The 20,795-nt window shown below is 54.8% G+C and overlaps 1 protein-coding gene across 1 annotated transcript in view; it reads left to right on the top strand.

The window, feature by feature from the left end:
- The window catches only part of Col4a2 (collagen type IV alpha 2 chain), a 151,660-nt gene that overhangs the window by 80,516 nt on the left and 50,349 nt on the right, over window positions 1-20,795 (top strand). The window contains exons 5-11 of the mRNA XM_047552910.1: window positions 13,826-13,960; window positions 14,036-14,080; window positions 16,062-16,178; window positions 17,706-17,777; window positions 18,114-18,149; window positions 18,252-18,314; window positions 19,863-19,898. Coding sequence (XP_047408866.1) covers window positions 13,826-13,960; window positions 14,036-14,080; window positions 16,062-16,178; window positions 17,706-17,777; window positions 18,114-18,149; window positions 18,252-18,314; window positions 19,863-19,898 — 504 coding nt within the window. The remainder of the gene's footprint in view (window positions 1-13,825; window positions 13,961-14,035; window positions 14,081-16,061; window positions 16,179-17,705; window positions 17,778-18,113; window positions 18,150-18,251; window positions 18,315-19,862; window positions 19,899-20,795) is intronic.

Raw genomic sequence — 20,795 nt, 5'->3', positions numbered from 1 at the left:
GGAGGCAGCAGAGAGAAGGGCGGAGGGAGACTCAGAAGTAGGCAGAGGGCCTTGGTGACCTCGGAGCCAGGAGGCAGGAGGCGGTAGGAAGCACCACTGGAACTGTGGAGAGCAGAGCCAACTCCTAGCCTCAGGGCCGGGGCCCAGCCAGGGCTCTTGCTGTTACCGAACTGAGGACTGGAGTAGACAAGGGGAGGCCTGGGGGCTTTGCCAGGAGCAGGGCTGCAGGAATGAGGCAGATGACAAGTTCACCTTAACTGCTGCATGTGCTACCTGTGGACCCGCTGGACAGAGGGACGTCGGCGCTGCAAGGGCCGACCGAGGCAGTCAGAGGGAGCGAGTGTCCCACCCAGTGGGTTTGCAGGCAAGAGAGCTGGTGGCAAGCTCAAAGACAGACGGTCTTTTCACCAGGAAGAGGCCGAGCAAGGTATGTTGCAGGTGTGCAAAGAAAGTGCAGGGAGGCAACATCGGGGGCAGCGCGGCTCAGGAAGGAAGCCAGCACAGCCAGGAGGGCCCGGTGGGCACTGTGTCCTGACCGTGTGTGCCAGAGGTCTGTGTGAGGGGCCAGCTGGAAACCGGCCCGCCCTCTGCAGGTGTGGACAGGAGTCGGGCCTGCTTTGTGTGGAATGTGTTCAGGTTCTGGTTGAACGTGGAGGGCCCTTCCCCACAGCAGCTGCCGTGGGCACCAGGAGACCTTAATGGCTGGTCCTCTGCCACCTCCCTCTCCATGGGCAGTGCACCACCTGGGCAGAGATGGCCTTTCTGGGCCGACCTGCAGGAGTCAGAGGACTGCTTGGGGAGAAAAGGCTTTCATGTGGCCAGGCGCAGAGGACAACCCCAAGCACTCTCCCTGGTGGCTCCCGCCCGCTGCAGACACCAGGACACAAGACAGACAGACACACACACACAAGGCCACATCTCAAGACACTGAGAAGGCTTTCTAGGAGCAGGCTCATTAAGATCAGGGGTAAAGCACTTGCCTCATATGTGTGAGGCACTGGGTTCAATTCTCAGCACCACATATAAATAAATAGGTCCATCAACAACTAAAAAAAAAAAATTTAAAAAGAACAGGTCATTTGTGACAGAAAGAGCAGTGTGGAAACCCTACCCCAAGCCAGCACTGGCCGTGCCAGGCCTGCCCATGTCTCCAGCAGACTCCCTGCATGGCGCCCCTGTGCACAAGGGTCCCGTCGGGAGGAAACGCAGCCTTCCACCGTACAGAGGAACACTGCCTCTCGCTTTCCTTCTGACGAATGCCATTAAAAAGAACGAATGTCCTGTGTCCTGAGAACATGCCCGGGCTGAGTCACTTCTCTGGAATGGACATGAATGTCATTCGGTTTCCTCCCGCCCAGGACCCAGGGTCTCAAGGCTGCACAAAGAACCATCCATTATCTTTCACAGGCTGAGAAAAGATCAATTCCCCATGGTTGGTTCTTTTTTTAATTGCGGATGTGTGTCCAGTGTCCGTCCAGAGAATCGTCCCACACCAGGGAATCTGAGGAGGGAAGTCCAGGATATTCAGAGAGCCATCTGCAGGGCTGGCCAGCCCTCGTTCACTGCTCGGAAGACGAGCTGTAGCCCCACGGGCAGTGACAGTGACGTCCGGCTGCGCTGACTGCTCAGTGCTGCAGAGTAGGCCCCTGGTCTCATCATGGGTGATATCGCTGCAAAACTCTCGGAGGGCCCACTTCCAAGACAGCACGTGACTCTTGCAGATGTAAATAAGCAGCTGCAGTCTAGCCTGTGTCGTCCCCCACTGTGCCTTGTCAGTAGCGAGCCAAGGGCCTTGGGTATGGCCAGTTCCATCCCCACAGAAAACCAAGCAGAACAAGCTCAGGGGCCACAGGAGGAGGTGGTGGGATGGCCAAGAATGGCAGGGCTGTTCCCCATGGAGGCCCTGGGCTGTCACTGTCACATCAAGCAGGGCTAGGGCTTTAGGATTCTTCCCAAGCTTTTATTTCATGTGTCCATCATCGAATACAGGGGGGTATCTTATGGCGGTGCTAGCCTCCCGCAGTGTCCTCCGACTGTTCCCTAGCCAGAGCCTCTTCTGTTCTTGGATGACCGCTCGTGGTCAGGTAGCTGGACATCCCCCTCGCCATCCGGCTCAACTGCCTCCGCGATCCTTCCTGTTCACAGGTCCCCTCTGGGGCTTCCTCCTTTCCTGCTTCCTAGCGCCTCTCAGCACCACAGTGAGGGGTCACTGCTGTACCCCTGGTTCTGCTCACAGCCACGTGCTGACCAGCTCTGCCCTTCCTCTCTCTTTTTTGGATGTTTCTCACCCTCTGCTGCTGTGGGGAAGGCTGTCCCCATGAGAAAGGCCCAGCTCTGCCTCACCTTGGTTGGCAAATGCCCAACCACCGGGTCTTCTCAACACCCAAAGCCACCTCGGCCTTTGGGCCCGAACGCAGCCCTCCTTGACAAAGACTCCGACATGGTACATGGCACGGGGGACGCAGAGCCCTGAGCTCTGCCTGACCACTCCCAGGGTGCATGTCTCAGGGTCTCAGCCTGCAGAGGGGCCTCCCCTGCATACCTTTAGACCAGTGTGGCTAAAGAGTAACCAGCTGCCTGGGGTTTCGCCTCCTGTCTCTGCCCCAGTCACTCCCCGGCAGGGAGGGAGCTAATGAGCCGTGAAATGGCCAACACTGAGCGGCAGCGGGCTCAGGCAGAGATGCGGCATGGCCGCCACAGGACTTGGGGGACAAAGCCCCAGGCTTTCTCCTCTGTGTGTGCAACCTGGCCGTCTGCCTTCGGCTCAATTACAGCTTCAGGAGGATCAGGAGGCCAGGTGGATCCGAGGTCTTGTCACGTTTCTCCAGGAAGGTCACTGTGAGTGACAGTGCCCCGGACCTGCCCTGAGAGCTGACGTGAGGACGTCCTCTCTCCACAGTGCCAGTGGACTGACCACGTCCCTGCCTCAGTCTCCCCAGTAGAATAAATGTACTCAGCGTATGTGCTCACAGCTTAGTGAAAATTAAAGATTATTACATTGACTGCAGGAAAGTGCTCCAAACAGGAAGTGCCCTGGAGTCCAGGCACTTTAGTGCCGTTCTGACTCAATCCCACAGAGCAAATCTGTGTCACTTGAAACCACTGTCTCACGAGGCTCTGCGATGGGTCTGGGCCCAGCAGGCCCCAGTAGACATACTCAGCACACGTTTCTGTGAGCAAGTCAAAGGGAAGGGAAAGAAGATGAATCACTGAGTTCATCCACCCTATAAAAGAAAAGTGGAATCCCGTCTGCTCTTTAGACATCGCTGGAGCTCGCAGGCACTGTTTTCATCCGTTTTCCCGTGGGAGGTCATATCCCCAGTGCAGATGGGGGACTTGCCCTCTGCCCCACCGAGATGAATCATTTAACACAGAGCAGGCTCCAGGCTTTGACGTCTTCACAGGGCTTGCAAATCTGTGCTCCTGACTGCACCACTGACTGCCACCTGCTGTTGACCACTGGAACTGCACCATTCCCCCTGACCCCAGCCATTCCTCACTCCCAGGAACATCAAAGTCAAAAAGAAAGTGACTTTTGTTGATGTAAAGTTAAGATTTGGTTTCAAAACAGGGGTATTCAGTAAGCATTAACATATTCCTTTTATAGCTTTTTCTCAGACCCATGTTGGCAAACTCACCCCTTTTCTCCATAACTGCTGAGCCGCACCCCATGGCTCCCTGCTTGGCTTATGCTCTGACGCGTCCCTGACAGTTGTCCTCAGAAAGCTGGTTTGCACGTCCAGACTGTGTCTCCAGGAGGGGCTCCTGCATTCCGGGGTGCTCGCCTTACCCTCCTGCGCTGGGGTTTGCAGGCGCTATCTTACTTATCTAATCAGACTCTAAGTCTGAGGGGCTGGTTCCTCTGCAGCTCTGGGTGGTCTCCTTTCTAGGACCTCACGTTGGAGGCCTGGAACGCACTCCGCCTGATAGTGCAGACAGATAAAACCAGATCCTCTGTTATAGCCAAGACTCAAATTCCACTGGGCCGGCTCAGCAGAGCTCAGGGGTTCAGAGCTGGTGGGTGGGGTATTTTCCAACACACTAAGGTGACTTAGGAAATTGAGCAGGGGCGGGAAGGTGAGCGGCGTAACCCACAGATGCTGTGCTTCAGAAACCATGAAGCCACTGTAACAGTCAAGGAAAGGGACGAAGGCTGGGAGGCAGCTCAGCAGCAGAGCGCTCGCCTAGCATGCTCCATCCCCAGAACCACAAAAAAAGGAAGAAGAGGAGAAAATAATAGTCCAAAAATAGAAAAGGTTGTATGGGAAGAACGTGGGCTGGGAGTGGGGCGGCCCTGAACGTGGCAATGCAGGCACCCATCCCGTGGCAGCTGTGGAGTTGTGCTACGTGTAGGAGACCCTGGGTGTGGAGCTGAAAGGAGGCATGGCCCCCGCGGCCCCCTGTGAAGTGCAGGTGTGGAGTGACTCTACCAGGCAGCGTGCTGTGTAGAAGCCAGCTGAGAAGCACCTAGTGTGGTTGAGAGGCCAGGAGAATATCCTGGGCGGCAGAGCTTCTCTCTGGAGTTCTGTCCTCCAGGGCCCCTGAGGCAGTGGGCAGCCAAGGCCAACCTGTGCAAAGGCCCTGAGGTTGGAGAGAAACAGACCGACCTCCAGGAGCTCGCTTAGCTCACTAGCGAGGACAGGAAGAGCCACGGGCAGGGCGGTCGTGTGGGAGACAGGAAGGCAGTGGCAAAGCCCACAGGATGGGAAGCAGGGCCTGCCCAGAGCTGTGGGAAAGACCTCCCGACAGGGACAGGACGCAGAAGCAGCTTGGCAGGGTGGGGAGGGAAGCGTCCCAGAGACTCTCTGCATTCATTCACAAACAGAAATGCACCCCCAGAGGTGAGCGTGTGAACCACCTGCTGTGGCCTGGAAAGCCCAGGCAGCCCAGTGTTGGGGTGGGGGGCAGAGCGGGGTGTCCTGTGTTTTGCCCCCCTTGGTAATTTCCTCGAAGGTCCCACATGCGAGGTGAACTCGCTTCTTGCTCCAAACTTGGCTGTGACCAGAATTGCTTGGGGAGCTTGTTAAAATCTCAGTTCCCAGGCTCCCCCCACATCTCCAGATTGCTGGACCAGAAAGTTCTCCAGGTCCAAGGCTCCCTCAGCAAATGCCAGGCCGACCCTGGGACACCTTCTCCAGAGACTTCCTCCAGCTTTACCAAGCACACGCGTCAGCGGAGGGTCTTGTTAACGTGCAGATTTGATCTGGAGGGGGCCTTGTTGATGAGGCCCAGGCCAGCGCCAGCTGTCCACCTGGACCTCGCAGGTGCCCCGTGCTCTCTGAGGCCTTCCAAACCTGATACTTCACAAAGCCCTTGAGAAAGAAGAGGTTATCAGTGGCAAAGAGCGAGGATGTGAATTTGAGAAGTGCTCACTTAGTGACCCAGATTCTAGTGGACGCCTCTCCAAGATGCTCGCTAGTGAAGGAGCCTCATGTTCACATACCAGAAAGACAGGTGGGGTTTGTATCATGGTTCACGAGAAGGTAATATTTTTTATCCACAAAAAATGGAATCCATACCTTAGGTAGGAGATTTGGACAGAGCTGCTTTTCAGTTCCCTTTCTCCCTGCACCACCCAAGAGGAAAGACCGATCGGCAGTGACAAAGAGTGATTTCATTGTGTGTAAGTTAAAAATAAATTTTTTAAAAGGAATAAGAAAATTAAATTGAAATAGCAGATAAGTGGGCCAATGCCAAAGAGGGAGAAGGGGGAAGTGGAATAACGAAGTGTGTTCCAAGGACAGGACATGCGGCTGCTTGTCCTGTTCAGGAGCACTCCAAGTCAAGGTAACGGGAAAGCTGATACCACAGCCCTTTCCTTGGCTGGCCGGTGGACAGGCGGTGATTTGCTTTTTCAGGGCAGAACCAGCTCAATAGAGCGCTGACTCAGAAGCGCTCTTCCTTCACTGACCGCATTTAGATACGCCTTTTGTTCTGTCCCTGGTCTTTGCCACAGACACTAGAAGGTCACTCTCAAGGACACGCCTGCCTCATTGGGTTGGCAGGGAGGCCGCTGGCTGGACGGTGCCTCTTGTTTCCTTCTGTAGGCAGCACTAGGGCTGTTAGCCGCTCGCTCTGCACAGGGCGCCCCACAGGGCGAAGACAGAGATGCAGAGCAATTAGAACCTGGTCTCCAGCAGGAGTCACGTCACACTCTAGGGTGTGAGTGTGACCTAAGAATACTAGTAAAATATTGACACGTGCAACTGGCACATGAAAATTGATAGCTTTCAATTGAAGACATAAAGGCAGACAACTAGCTTTAATTACCAGTCGTACTCTAATTGTTCCTCTCTGGTCACCTACGTGTAGGCCAGAGCCACACTGTGCCACTAACTCACAGCGACATCCAGGCCCTTTGACAGTGAAACCCTGGTCCTCGACACTGCCTTACACGTAGCCAGGTGCTGACTTAGAACGAGCACTTCGACCTCCCTGAGGCCCAGCAGCCAGGGCCCTGGCCCTGCCTCCTCCCCACCTGGCCCTCAGCTTGTCCACACTCAGAGTCCATGTCCTTTTACGGGATGAGGCTTAGGAAGTCCAGTCAGCCTGTGAGGCAATGATTCACATTCAGGGAGATGAAACGTACTTATTGCTAAAGTGCAATGCAATGAAGGCTTTCCCAGAAAATGAGCTTTCCAACATATTTTAAAGTCCTGTCCAGACTATAAAAAGCTGGGCCCAGCTTCGGGCTGAGAGCCAGGAGGATGCTGCCCAAGTGTGGCCTGTTGCAGAACGAGAAGCGGAGGCTTCAGACCACTGGTCCTGGGTGGGAGGAATAGGAAAAGATCCATTGTTCTCTGCTTTAAAATGTGGACCTGAGTCAGGTCACTTCAGGGAAAACTGCCTCCTAACACCTCGGGACGGTGGACAGCACCTTCTGTCGGGTGGCCTCACGGAGGCCCTGCGCGGCCCCGTGTCTTCCTCGGGGTCTGGCTCTCGCCCGCTGCGCCCTGAGCTTTCCCGCAGGCCCCGCGGGTTCCTTCCAGGCCCACTCGGCCTGGGTCTGCCCGTCACTTCGTCTCCCTGGAAGACACTTTGAGAAAGCATCCGGCTGCGTGTCCGCTCACACGTCCTGGTAAAGCCATTCCTCCTCCTTCCCGAAACTCTCTACTTCCAAGTTCTCTGAAGGGAAGGGAGCGGCTCTTGGCGCTGGTGGACGTCGGGGTGGGCTCTTGATCTTTGCTGTACCGACCCCTCCGTCTGTCTGTTTCAGGCCGTGTTTACTGAGGTGCGATCGGCATACCCCTCGCTGGTGTGAGCACTGGTGAAGGTGTGCAGCCCATAGTGACCACTGAAAGCACAGCTCCATCGTCCAGTCTCCCCTGCCCGCCGGGTCAGCCTCGGCCTCCAGCTCCAGGCCACCACCCGCCTGTTTCCATGCCGAGACTTTCCTCTTCTGGAATGGTCTGGAAGTCTGGTCGGACAGCAGGCGGCCTTGGCGTCTGGCTTCTTTCACTCGTCAGGCGGGGTGTGATTCAGCCCTTCCGTTGACGTCCCACTCTGTTCTGTTCTACCGCAGAGTGGAGTCCAGTTTACTGGGTCCCTTGGTTGGGGTACCATTCCTTCCTCAACTGATGAGCCTATGGATGGGTCTGGCTTTTAGCTGAATTTATACAACACTGTGTTCTCAGGCAGGTCATGCTGTAGAGATGGGAGGACGCTTCTCTCGGGCGTGTACCCAGGGGCTGGCCTTCTCTGGCTGTGCCGTGCCACAGTTCCCTGGGGGACCGAGGTGCAGGTGTCCTCGCCAGCTCCGGCAGTGCCGTTCCACGAGGTCGAAGCACGTCTCCCTGTGGGCCTGTCTTCTCTCCCCGGCTGATCCTGCCCAGCACCTTTCCCTGGGCTCATCTCCATCTGCACTTCTTTGATGAAGTATCTATTCAAATCAGTGGCCAAATTTTTCAAGCAAGCTGTTCATCATTGTTGAGTTTGGGGAGTTTTTAAAATATATTCTGGGTAGTAACCATCTATCAAACATGTTCTACAAACATAGCTCCAATGTCGTGGCCTTTTTATTTTCAACGGTGTCTTCACAATCCAGCTTTTTATGTTGTCGACATTCTTTTGTGGTTTGTGATGTCTGAGTTTTTGTAAGAGAACTTTATCAATCCCAAAACACAAAGACCCCCCCCCATTTTCTCTAACGAGTTTTATAGTTTTAGCTCTTTCTTTTGGGTCCATGATCCATTTCAAGTAAATGTTTGAATATCACCAGGTAAGGGTAAAGATTGTTTCGTTGTCTGTGGAGATCAGTTACTTTATGTTGACCCTAACACCACCACCTGCCTAATAATTTGGGAGAGGAATTCTAAGATCCTGTATCATTGTACCCCATATAGCTGGAACCTTAATGTAGAATAGTACCCAGGTGTGGGGCTGACGTTTTACTGTATATTAAATAAGAAGATACAGGTGGAAGGTGGCAGAGTTAGCTCAGGATGTGTGGCAAGGAGTAGGCAATTCCTGCTATTTACTGACGGTTGTGCATGTGATACTCTGCACAAATGCTAATACCACACTAGTGTCAGCTTGGAATATGCTTTAGTTCATCCCGCCAGGGTGAGCTAAAAATGGCTCACAAATGTTAACTAATCATCCTGAAGAACAATAAACATTTCTTCATTTTGGATGGAGAAATTGTTTTCCTGGATCCTAAAAAGTAGTCTGGCTTCGGGGACATTTTACATATTTCCCAATGTGTGGCAAAGAGTTCGTGGAAATTAACTAGGACTTAGGTTGGAATCCCCCGAGGGTTGCCAGGAGCTGCATCCTTGTGCGGCTGGGCCAGGAAGCCCTGGAACTCACCCTGACCCGCGGGGGAAGGGAGGGGACCCCGGCACTGCAGAGGACAGGAGTGTCTGGGGACACCAGTGCCCAGGTGAGACAGGAAGAGGGGCCTTCGGAAGGGGAAGGGATTTCCTTCTATTCAGAGGCGCTGTGCGTCACGCGGAGCTCGTTCCTGCTCTTCCAGGAAAAGGCTGCGCTGCGGAGTCTGCGCTGCCACGAGGTGAGGCAGCCTGTCCTTCCCAGCGTTTTCCCATCCTCTGAGTGAAACTCCTTCCACTCTGGCCAGCGTTTTGCCACCTGGAGGCCGTGCGCACGCGGAGGAACCGGGTCCGCCCTTGGTCTCCCTTCAGGTGGGGTGGAGGGTGCCTCTGCTCGCGCACATTTCTGATTGCAGTTTGCCGCGCGTTCAGGAGTGAAATCCCAAGTTCAGGCAGGCTTGGTGTGCTGGCGCTCCAAGCACCTCCTCCCACCGTCAAGGGGTGTGAGCCACGTGGACTTGACTCTGCCCAAACCAACCCCGGGCCCCACCCACACCAGCAGAGATTCCACAAAGGCAAAGTCAGGGCGCAGCGCCGATGCGGACATGTCAGGGGCACAGTGTAGAACCGAAGTTTCACCAAAGGAATCCTCCCTTTCCTTTTGCCCGACTCAGTAAGCCAGACCTTCCTTCTGAGTTCCAACCCTGTGCTTGAGAGGTTTTTCTCATTAAAGAAAACCATCGCCAGGTGCAGTGGCACACACCTGTAATCCCAGCCGCTGGGGAGGCTGAGGCAGGAGGCTCTCGAGCTCCAAGCCAGCCTCAGCAATGGCAAGGTGCTAAGCAGCTCAGTGAGACCCTGTCTCTACCTTAAATGTAAAATAGGACTGGGGTGTGGCTCAGTGGTCAGTGCCCCTGCGTTCAATCACCAGTACCCCCCCCCCAAAAAAAAAAAAAAGAAAGAAAAGAAAACCATCTCCTTCCTCAAAGACTCCAGGCAGAGAAGCAGGCTGCTTGGCGCAGACTCTCACAGTCTTAAAATTTCTATTTATTTTTTATTTTTATTTTTCATGTGCTACTGGGCATTGAACCAGGGGCACTTTGCCACTTTGCCACTAAGTCACATCCCCAGCACTTTTACTTTTTACTCTGAGACAAGGTCTAAGTTGCTAATGCTGGCTTCAAAGTTGTCATCCTCCTGCCTCAGACGCCTCAGTGGCCAGGAATACAGGTGTACACCACTGTGCCCAGCTGAAGCTCACACTTTAAAGGGACCTCTTAGGGATCACTTTGGAATGCAGCCCAGCCTGGGACTCTGCGTTTCTAATGAGCCCCACGTGAGTGGTGCAGCCCACACTGGAGAAGTCACAGGCTGCAAGCAGCCCATCTCTGACCCTCTCAGAGGCCCTCTACCTCCTCTCCCCGGGAGTTCATGGCCACCCGTGCAGTGAACACGGAGACAAAATGAGAGCAGCCATCTTTACAACTTGCAACAGTGCTCCCTCCAAAGGTGCCCTGTTTAGAGATGCTTATCATGACTCTGTTTCTCGGAGGGACACACCTGTCTACCAGTGGAATCGCCTGGTGGCAGGAGATGCAGGGACCTGGTAGGTGACCGTACAGCTCCTTTCCACAGGTTCTGCTGGCTTATGAGAAACATTCTGTGGCTATATTCTTATCAAGGATATTGTAGGAATCTTAAGAATTTAGGTGATTTTAAGGTTTATGCAGAGACATTTAAAGTAGACTTCTACTGCTTCTGAGGTGATTCTATTTTTAACATCACTTGCTACAAAAGGAAGGGAGGAGATGGAAATAAGTTTTCCAGTCAGGACTTTTGGGGTTGAGGATGGAAGTTGATACTGATGCTGATCCGTGCACAGGAAAACCCTCCTGGCCTTACGCTCGCGCTGGACTTCCCTGATGGGCAGGATGTCCTAGGGAAAGTCTCAGCCCTGATGACCAGACATGCCCAGCAGTGGCACCCTTGGACCCTGACGTGAATGCCCAGTAATCACAGCAGTGCAGGACCCTCCTGTGGACGGCCCAGCCCACTTCCTCCCAGACCGCAGGGCCTGCCTCGGACAGCAAGCTGGCCTAGGTTCTGTGGGACGTCGTGTTCCATCAGAAGCCCAGGAGGAACTGCCCACAGGCAGCACGTGTAAACCCCCGTGCAGATAGCTACAACTGAGAAAGAGCAAGTGCTGCCGAGGACGTAGGGAGGTCGGAACCTGGGTGTGGCCAGTGGGGATGAGAACTGGAAAGCTTGGCAAGGCCTCAGAAAATCACACCTGGAAACGCCAGGGGACCCTTACTTCCACCCCCGTGAACACCCAGGAGGTTGAACGTAGGAACTCCACACATATCCACACACACGTGCTCAGAGCAGGAGTGCGCTCAACAGCCAAGAGAAAGGGAGACCCGGTGCCACGGCGGACGGAAGGGGTGTGGCGCACCACACGTGGAGTATCACTCTGCCCAGCACTCTGCGTGCTGGTGTGGACGGCCCTCAAAGGCGCGTCCAGTGAAAGAAGACAGACACGGGCCACACGTCATGTGACTTCGTTTATGTGAATTTCTAGAACAAGGAAATCCTCAGAGAAAGCAGAGGGGGGCTGCCAGAGGCAGGGGAAGGAGGGCTGGAGGGGCCACTTACAGGGGCCAGATTTCCTGCGTCGGAGATAAAGATGCTTTGAGCTAGATAAGGGCGGTGGCTGCACAGCATCCAGCGCACCAGAAGCCCCTGCCAGGCGCACTCAGGGTCGTGCCCTCTGTGTTACGGGAACGTCACCTCAGCGGAAAAGGAAGCGCATGCTCCAGAAAAGGGAAGACCAGCGTTTGATTCCAAAAGTCGGTCTCCCCACCAAGAAATGAAGGGTCGAGAAAGCTCACTGACACGAGGAATGGGTCACTTTCCCCCCAACAGAACAAGGAGAGGTGGGCGAAAGCCGGGGCAGGGCTTGGTGTCCACCCATCAGACACGCCCCAGTCCTGTGGTGGGTGTGCCTTCAGTCGTGGGCGCTGGGAAGTGAGGCCCCTGGAGAGACACAGCACAGGGACAGGAAGTAGGGGTCATCCATCAGCCGCAGACTTCACTGTGAACGCCGCCAAGCGCCCAGCCTCGGCGTGGTCAGGGGACAGGGCCTGGCGTGGGGTGAACCCGGCAAGGCCCGTCCTCCCACAGCCACACAGGAGCACAAATGATCAGCGCGGCCAGGAAAGGACTGTGAAAATCAGGATCAAAGGTGCTTATTCCCCAACTTCCAGCAAAGGCAGGAAAATGGAACTGCTGAGCATTGGAGTCGATGAGCCCAGCGGCGTCCACCTCCGGGCTGTCCACCTCTCACCAAGTCTTGCTCCCTGGGGAGGGCGGCAGTGGCAGCGCCCCACAGTCCTCATGTCTTTCAAAGGTCCTGCGGTGCCTGGGCTTCGCCTCCACTGTGGTGCCTGAACAGAGGCCACAGGGGCGTGTGCGCCTTGCACAACAGGTTGACTCTCACAGGCTGGCTGCTCGCGCACCAAGCGGAGGGCAGAGAAGGAGCGCGCAGCTCTGGAGTCAGCACTGGCCCGGGCAGGGCCCTGGGGAACGTTCCAAAGCTTGCCTGGTCTGGAGGAAGCCGGCCCTAGCTTGTGGCTGGGTCCTCCGAATATCTCCCACCTAGCTGGACCTTGGTCTGCATGGAGGTCCTCCACCCGAGAGGCTCCCCATGAGCCCCACATCTAGGGCCCACCCCGCCAGCAGCGCAGGCCTGGAAACAGTTGAGCGGTGAGGTCCCTGCGCTGCAGTGCTGCCCCAGGACCTCCACACGGCAGTGGGCGGCAGTCCCCTCACACGCCTCCAGGCGGCCTCACCTGCCCAGACTGAACCTCTGCACCCATCGAGCAGAAGCTCCCGGTCACACGCGTGGTGTGACTCTCCGTGTGCATGACCATAGAAATGAAGTCGTACCCCATTCGTGAACAATGAATCAAAACACAGTCTGTAAAATTAAAATTCAAAGTCGCCCTCCCCACAGCCTGGCGCCTGCCCCCACTTCTGCCTCAGGGCCTCGCGGGAGTGGAATCGCCCAGTGTTTGCCTCTGGGCTCGTCTCGCTGAGCTCACGTCTTCACGTTCGGTCCGCCCGTGTCGTAGCAGGTGTCAGTACTTCCTTCCCTCCTTCCATCTTTCTGCGTTACCCAGGGTCTTGCGCGTGCTAAGGAAGCCTCGACCACTGGGTTACAGCCCCACTTCCTTCCCTATGAAGGCTGAACAATCATCCATTCTCTGGACACACCACGTCTGGTTCACCATTCATCTGCTGAGGACGCGGGGGTTGTGTCCACAGCCTGGCTGATCTGAGCAGGGCTGAATATTAACATTGGCCTTAGCAACCCAGGTGCTCACATCTCTTCAGGTTCCTGCTTCTAGTCCTTTGGGCTCCGCACCCAGGAGTGAAATGTCTGCTCCTGTGATAATGCTTGGCGCTCTGAGGTGCCATTTCGCACTGCCACCAGCTGTGCACAGGATTGGTTTCTACATATCCTCACCAATTTGGGGTTTTCTTGTTTCTTGTTTTCTTCAGTAATAGCCATCCTAATCAGCATGGACAAAAGGTCTTTTTTAGACACTTTTATTTCTTCTGTGCTTATGACAAAAAGAAGAGATGCCTGATCCCTAAACATCGGGGCCTCCGACACCTGGATAGGCATCCTGTACCCCCTGTGTGCATTGCCTTGGGAAGACAGAGCTGGGATTGCATCTGTTGGGAAATGTTTTCTACCACAAAGACTTAGAGGCCAAGGAAGTTCGTTCTTTCACCCCAACCATAGTCACCATTTCACAACAGTAGCTTATGTCATTCAGGATCACAATTTCTTATATTTAATGTGTTTCTCCTTAAACTCTTTAGCCAAAAGTCCTCCTCTAGCTGCCATGGTAGAAGACAGTAATTTACATAAAGTTCTCTGAAGATTATAGCTCTTCCAGAATGAAAAGCATGGTTTCAAAAATAACTGTGACTGAAGATGACTGTTTCTGTTTGCAGTGGCGGAAACCTAACGTACGCTGTTCCCACAGGGTCAGCCAGGACCAGTGGGCCCCCAGGGCTACACCGGGCCTCCTGGGCTGCAAGGCTTCCCGGGGCTACAGGGCCGAAAAGGTGACAAGGGCGAAAGAGGAGCTCCTGGGATAGTAGGACCCAAAGGGGACGTGGTAAGTATGACGCCAACACCCTCCACTCCCGAAGGTGCGTGTGCTGGCCGTTCTGACCTTTCACCTTCTTCACAGGGAGCAAGAGGCGTCTCTGGGTTCCCTGGTGCTGATGGAATTCCGGTAAGTTCTTTGGAAGATTAGAATTTTAAAACATTGCATGCATTCGAGGCAGTATGCTTGTGACTTAAAGAAACATTTCAGATGAGACCTCCTGTTTGTTCATAGCATAAAACATGGGGGCTTGTTGTGCAGAGTTCCCTCCTGGAGTCCCCTCAAATGTCCAATGGAGTGTTCTCTTCACAAGCATTTTTATAGACCTGGCTTCAGAATTGAGGCAACTTTGCTAAAACTGGACGTTGCTTTGTAATCAAAAGCTGGAGTGGGATTTGGATGTGCCCCGGGCAGGGTTGGAGTTAAGATCTCACTGGAGCTTTTGAACAACCTGAATGTGCAGAGTGGTGGAGGAAGGTGGCAGAAGGAAGCCCTGCTGGCCCATGGGCAGCTTCTCGGTCCCTTGTAGTGACCACACAGCAAGCAAAAGGAACAGCATGGCCTGCTCATGAGAAAGTCTCCAGAATGCAATAAAATGTGTTTTTATAACCTAGTTTACTTTACTTCTTGTGGCATAAAAAAATAAACAAAACAGCCTGACTCACAGCCATCTTCACGGGGCTCCAGAAGCAGATTTCCCAGGGCCGGCTTTCCGGCCACAGCTGACCTCAGAGACGCGGGTGTTTATCGCACTTCTGGAAGCGCCCTTGTCTGGTGCTGTGACTCAGAGACATCTGCCTCCCAAACCTCACACACACAGATGTCTGGGCCCTTAACCTGCACGTGCATCTTCTCTATCGCCATCGGCACACGCATGCGCACGCATACCTAGACACGCAGGGAGAGAGACCCTTCCCCAGCGGCACAGGAGGGTTGCTACCGGGAGAACCAGTGCAGAGAATTCACACTCTGCCTTCAGATCCTTAGCCCTCAGTCAAGCAGACTTCGTAAGAAAAGAAGGGAGCAGAGCAAAAGGAAGAAGTTCATGTTACCAGGACCTCTGGGTGGCCAGGATCCTCAGTGTCCTGCATGGTAGGCCCCCGTGGACACTGGCCTGGTAAAAGCTGAGTTGTTTTCTATAGAAATGCACCTAACAGGATGTTGAGCAATGGAGATGGATATTTAGTTCCCTGTAATTTAAATTTTCCTCTGAAGCACAATTTCAAGCACTATCACTCTGGCATGCAGCTGCAGACAACCTCGTTCCAATCAGAAAGGACAGTGGTGGGCAGATAATCCAGGACAAGAACAAAGGACTCGAGGCACAGAGGCACCACAGAATCAGGAAGAACGCGAGCACAGCTCCGAGAAGCTGTTTTCTCAAGCTCGATTTGAAGGACCAGCTCGCGGAGGTCCCTTGTGCCTGTCTCAAGCCATCTGAAAGCCGGCTGCACCCTCGGGAGGGAAGCTGTGCTCCCTCGTTACAGGAGCAGCGCGGATCTCCGACTCTGGAGCGTGACAAGGCCAGTCGGACCAAGAACTGCAAGCGCGGGAGCAAAGCGATGCGCGAATAAGAGAAAGTCCTCCTTCCTCCCTGAATGTCGTAGTGTTGTTCAGAGTACAAGGCACCGTACGCCTGAGATTTATTCATTGATCTAGAAAGTTTCCCAATGTTTAGAGTAAATCCGAAAAGCATCCTAATGGGTTCAAAAGTCACTCTGGAATGTCAACGTCTGGCTTATTATCAAGAAGTCCGAAGCTTAAAAGAAATCGTGTGATAAAGTGTATGCGTTATTTCAAGGAATTGCGTAATAGGTTGTGCTCACATAGCTTTTAAGGTGCTAGATTACTGACGGGCCCCTCCGCGTCTGTTGAAATCAGATAACTGAGATGGAGATGTCCCCAGGTTCAGCATGACCCTCTCCAGCTTTTCAGCAGACCCTTGTTCAGGCAGCCTGTCCCGCTCAGTCTCAGAACACCTGCTGGGCTTGGACTCGCTCGCACAGGGACAGGGCAGTGAGAATATTGACATCTATTTCCTTGGGCAGTTGCATGCAAACCAGAAACCCACGTGCAGGCTACAGGTTTCACGCACTGTTCTCTCCCCCAGGGACATCCTGGGCAAGGTGGGCCCCGAGGTCGGCCCGGCTACGACGGCTGCAACGGGACCAGGGGCGACGCAGGTCCACAAGGGCCCTCCGGCTCCGCGGGCTTTCCTGGCTCCCCTGTGAGTATGAGCGTGGCAGTGGGACCGGCCTGGCCTGGAAGCCTGGGGGCGGGCACTGCAGGGCAGACATGCAGGGGAGAAGGTGGCCCGAGCTCCCTGTCCAGGCTCAGCCCGGGAGGGCCTGCTCAGCTCTGGGAACGACTTATTTTCCAGAAACTCTGAGGAGGGCAGTGGCCTCCTGCTGCTGCTCTAGGGCAGGCAGACCCCAGCCCTGCCTTTTGGAACCTGGGGAGACCTCCGCTCCCGTGGCCAGAGGGAACCAGCACTCCCCCACCCCGTGTTTTCCTGCCCCTCTCGAGGCCCAGTTGTCCTGGGTTCAGGGAACTTCGCTGTCCATATTCCTTCTTAATCTTGGCTGGGTCCCTGCTGTCACGCCTGCAGTCCCCACGCTCTGTCCATGTTCCAGCTCAGCAGTGAATGACAGTGTACCCACAAGCTGAATAAAGCGCAGGGTCCTGGATGTGCTCCCTGTGAGTCTCCAGCCTCACAGGCAACAGGACCCTCAGTGCCGGGCAGGACGGTTCTGTTCTGCAGCTTGGAGCGTGTGGCAGGGACCAGGCTTGGCTTTCCAGTGGAGGCACTTCATGGAACTGTCCATCTCCTGGCCTCATTCAATTTTTAGGATCCTTGCCAAGAATCCTGAAATGCTTTTTCAGTAGGATATATCTCATTTTTATCATGAAACTCTTACAAATTGAAGACATTTTTAAGGCTTTTTATTTTTAAGACCTTTTAAAGTGAGGGGAAGTTGTGAATGGTCTTTGCCAGTCTTTGTCCTGAGGCCAGTCACAAGAATCGCCTCATTCTCTGTCTTCAGTCCCTCATGGGCTATTTCTTGTTTCTGTGGTTCAGCTTTTCAGTGAGCTACATCATTTTCACTCTATTCTGAGATACATTTCATGACCAAGAAACATTCCTATCACTGTTAAATGTTGACTGCATACACAGGTATTAAAAGACGTTTGTGCACGCACATGGGGGCACATGTCTACCCCGGACACAAGTCTATTTGTAGAGATAACACAGCCTCTCTCCTGCAAAGGGCCTGGAGCACACCTGTGTTAATACCATTAGGACACTAATGCCACAGGAAGCCAGGGTATCATCACCCAGAAAGCACCTCGTGGCATGCTGGGGGTGAGTGCAGAGAGGATTCATTTGGGTTTTTGAAAGTAAGTTACATCTATAAAGCACTTCCATTTAACGCCGAGGAAAGACACACGATAAGCGTGGAACTGAAAGCCTAACTCTTGCTGCTGGACGCGGCAGGTGCTCAGGGTCACCTGCATAGACCCGGGATATTCAGGAGGTGCCAGACACTAGGTTGGGGCTCAGGTCGCCGGTGTAGACCACAGGGACCAGCAAGAGGTGCTGGACACAGGGCTGGTGCTTGGGTGACCTGCAGACCACAGGGACAATCAGGCATTGCCTCCAGAAGCCACCGCTTGGTCGTACAGATCGCTAGAGCTGTACTCAGTATTAACAGACTTCTCTGTTTCTCTTTTTATGACATATCTGCTAATTTAGGGGCCCCAAGGACCCAAAGGACAGAAGGGTGAACCTTATGCACTGTCTAAAGAGGACCGCGACAAATACAGGGTATGTTTGCCTCGGATGGGAGACGGAATTAAGCAATCCAGTGTAAATTCTCGGGCCAGTTCAGTACCAAGTTGAAAGAGTGTGAGAGTGACCCTGTGAAAGAATCCACAGAGTAGGGAACGCCGCAGAGGCGTGAGGAGCTTGAAGTCATTTCCGTCGGGACGCTGTCCCCCTGCAGTAATTGCAGGTGGGCTCTTTGCCCGTACCCCACGCCCCAGGCCGCACGGTAGCTAATGGACGTCCCTGAGTCCTGAGAGGGCTGCCCTCCCACTCAGCAGTGAAACAGAACAACGTAACGCTGCTGAACAGCGGTAACAATTCTTTCCTCGCCAACAGGGTGAACCTGGAGAGCCTGGACTGGTTGGATTCCAGGTAAGCTTTACTTTTATTAGAGAGTGTTCCAAGCAAAACTCTAAGAACTTCAGGCCTCCACGCCCAGCTGGCCTCTTCAGAACACCCTCTTGTTGTCCACAGGGTCCTCCTGGCCGCCCTGGGCCTATAGGGCCAATGGGTCCTGTTGGAGCCCCCGGAAGACCGGTAAGTACCTCTTGCATGCTCACACCCGAGCCTGTCCGGCCATCCTCAGAGGCCCCTGTTCAACTGCCCATGCAGCCAGTGCTCCGTGGAGCACCTGTGGCACCTGGTCCCGGTGGGAGTCATCAACTCAGAGCAGGCCATTCTTGCGTACGTTTTGCTAATCTTGAGGTTGAAGAATAAGGACCAGCCTTGGCTCACTGCCAACCTTGTCCAATTTGGGCTTGGTTCCACGGGTGCCCTTCCATTTGTGCACAAACTCTCCCAGCCCCATGCCTGCCATGTGACAAAGGGCAAAGTGGGCCAAAGTCCCACAGGTCAGTAAGGAGGAACGGGGCTCCTCCCAGGCCAGGCCTGGTGCAGCAGGCATATCAGACCTGGTGTGGCCATCGCAGCAGGCAGGACGCTCGATGTCATTAACAGTGGCCTTCACGCCCCCTGAAGGGGCTGTTGAACTCACCCCTGCAGTATGGTGACCAAATGCAGGAGGCTGCTGCGCCCCGTGCGTGTGGCCCACAGGATGCCCCGCACCCCAAGGAGGTTTCCAACTTTCGCACCCTCCAGAGTTTTTAGCAGGAAGACACACAGGCCTGGTATCCGACAAGGAGGGTTTGGGCTCCAGTGAAAGGGACCTTCTCACAGGACACGAACACTCCAGCCAGAGGCCAGTGTGGCCTCCATTCCTGGCAGAGCCTGAGAGGAAAGGAGACGAGGATACTTGGGAAGAGTCACTCTCACCGACAGTGGGTGAGGGGGACTCATAATTCCCCTCAGACCATAACACATGATAACAATAGCTTTTGTTCTCACAATTAAAATCTCACCTGGTGCTGTGAAATGGCAAGTCGCCTCCGTCTGAAAGTCAGGCGAGCGGGTGCAGGTCACGGGCAGCCTCCTCCACCGCGGAGGCGGGGCTCACTCGCCGCGCCGCACACCTGCGTGGTTTGGGGTGTTAGTCTTCACACACACAGTCCTGAGAAGTCGGAAACCGCAGGAGGCCCCAGCAGGTCTGATCTGACAGCTTCACGTCTGTGAAAACCGTCTGCGGTCCCTGCCCGCCCCGGCCTCCCTCCCCAGCCCTCCAGAGTGTTTCAGGTGCCCCACGTTAGGAATGAGGTTGACACCGAGCACTCACAGGGAGGGGCAGCGCGAGGCTCGCAGCGGAGCCTCAGCCTGCTGAATTGCCTCTGGCTTCATCCTGACCAAGAACACTTGCTGGCCCGCAAGGAGCCAGTGTCCTATGGAAGCCATGGCTAGAGTCACCAGGGCTGGGACCTCACAAAGGGATCAGAGCAGACACAGCGAGGACACGGGCGAAGTCAAAGCCCCAGACATACAAAGCAAACCAGGAACAGCCAACTGGCAACAGTGGCAGGTCCTGAGAACGTGCGGCATGTCCATCTCCAGCCTTGCGTCCCTCAGACACAGGTGGGGGTCCTCTGAGTGTGTATTCCAGGTCAGCAGTAAATGGCAATCCCATGGCTTCCAGCAGATGTCATTCGGGCCCTGGGATGAAGAAAATAGTTCACAGATGACTTTTTATTTGTGCAGGGACCACCTGGACCCCCTGGACCAAAAGGACAGCCAGTAAGTTGCTGGGGACCAGGGCAAGGGAGGGGCTTGGCTAGGCGTGCATGCGTGTTTGCCATAGAACTTTGGTTGGCAACTACTTATTGCTTAGATTATTATGAAAGTAAGTATGTGGGTTTTTAAGACTTACTGTTTGACCGTGAGCACAGGGCCAGTGGGCCCATTCCACAGGTGAGGATGGCCAGTGGCTTGTGCGCTGGTCCGTGAGCACATTCCTGATGCTCTGTGGAAACTGCCCTGATGATTAGGGCCCGGAAACGTGCAGCAGTGCAACCCAGGGGCAGCTCGAGATGTCTGTCAGTGCTGATTTTGGGGAGTGGGCAGGACGTAGCTGTATGTGCCGTGGGGGGCTGGGAACGACGCCTGTCGCTGGAGTCTGAGAGCCCTAGGGACGGACCCAGGGCTGCCCGAGTCCTCAGGGCCCCAGCCGTGCTGTGTTGCTCCCAGCAGGTTTTAGGCTGGTGGAAGCGCACCCAGCCAGGGGGCTTGTTAGAAGGGAGGACAGAACAGGGTCCGTCTGAGCTGGGCAAGCTGGGTGAGGGTCCACCTGGAAGAGGTGGGTGAGGAAGCGTGGATCAGAAACGCTGGGGTGGCGGGAGCCATCTGAGAGCTGCCTCTGCCCCGCCTCCAGACAGGGCCTGCCCGCCTCGCAGTCCCACCCAGCTCACCCGAAATCCCATCTCGCCCCAGCGGGTGACACGGCCGCCACCCCTCGCCCCCAACCTCCATCCCCTCTGACAAGACTTTTGGCTGGAGCTGGTGCTTATTGAGGCCACTGGACTCACCAGCCGGCCACAGCCTTGAGCAGGGTGGGAGGCCCAGGCCGAGAGCAGCGGCAGCAGAAGCTGGTGGGTGGCAGTAAGGAAGCACCCGCCAAGCCCAGCTCAGCCGCGG

This window comes from Sciurus carolinensis, chromosome 5, assembly GCF_902686445.1.
Source record: "Sciurus carolinensis chromosome 5, mSciCar1.2, whole genome shotgun sequence".
Taxonomy (NCBI): Eukaryota; Metazoa; Chordata; class Mammalia; order Rodentia; family Sciuridae; genus Sciurus; species Sciurus carolinensis.
The sequence above is the reverse complement of the archived record's forward strand: the minus strand, read 5'-3'. Positions and strand labels throughout refer to the sequence as shown.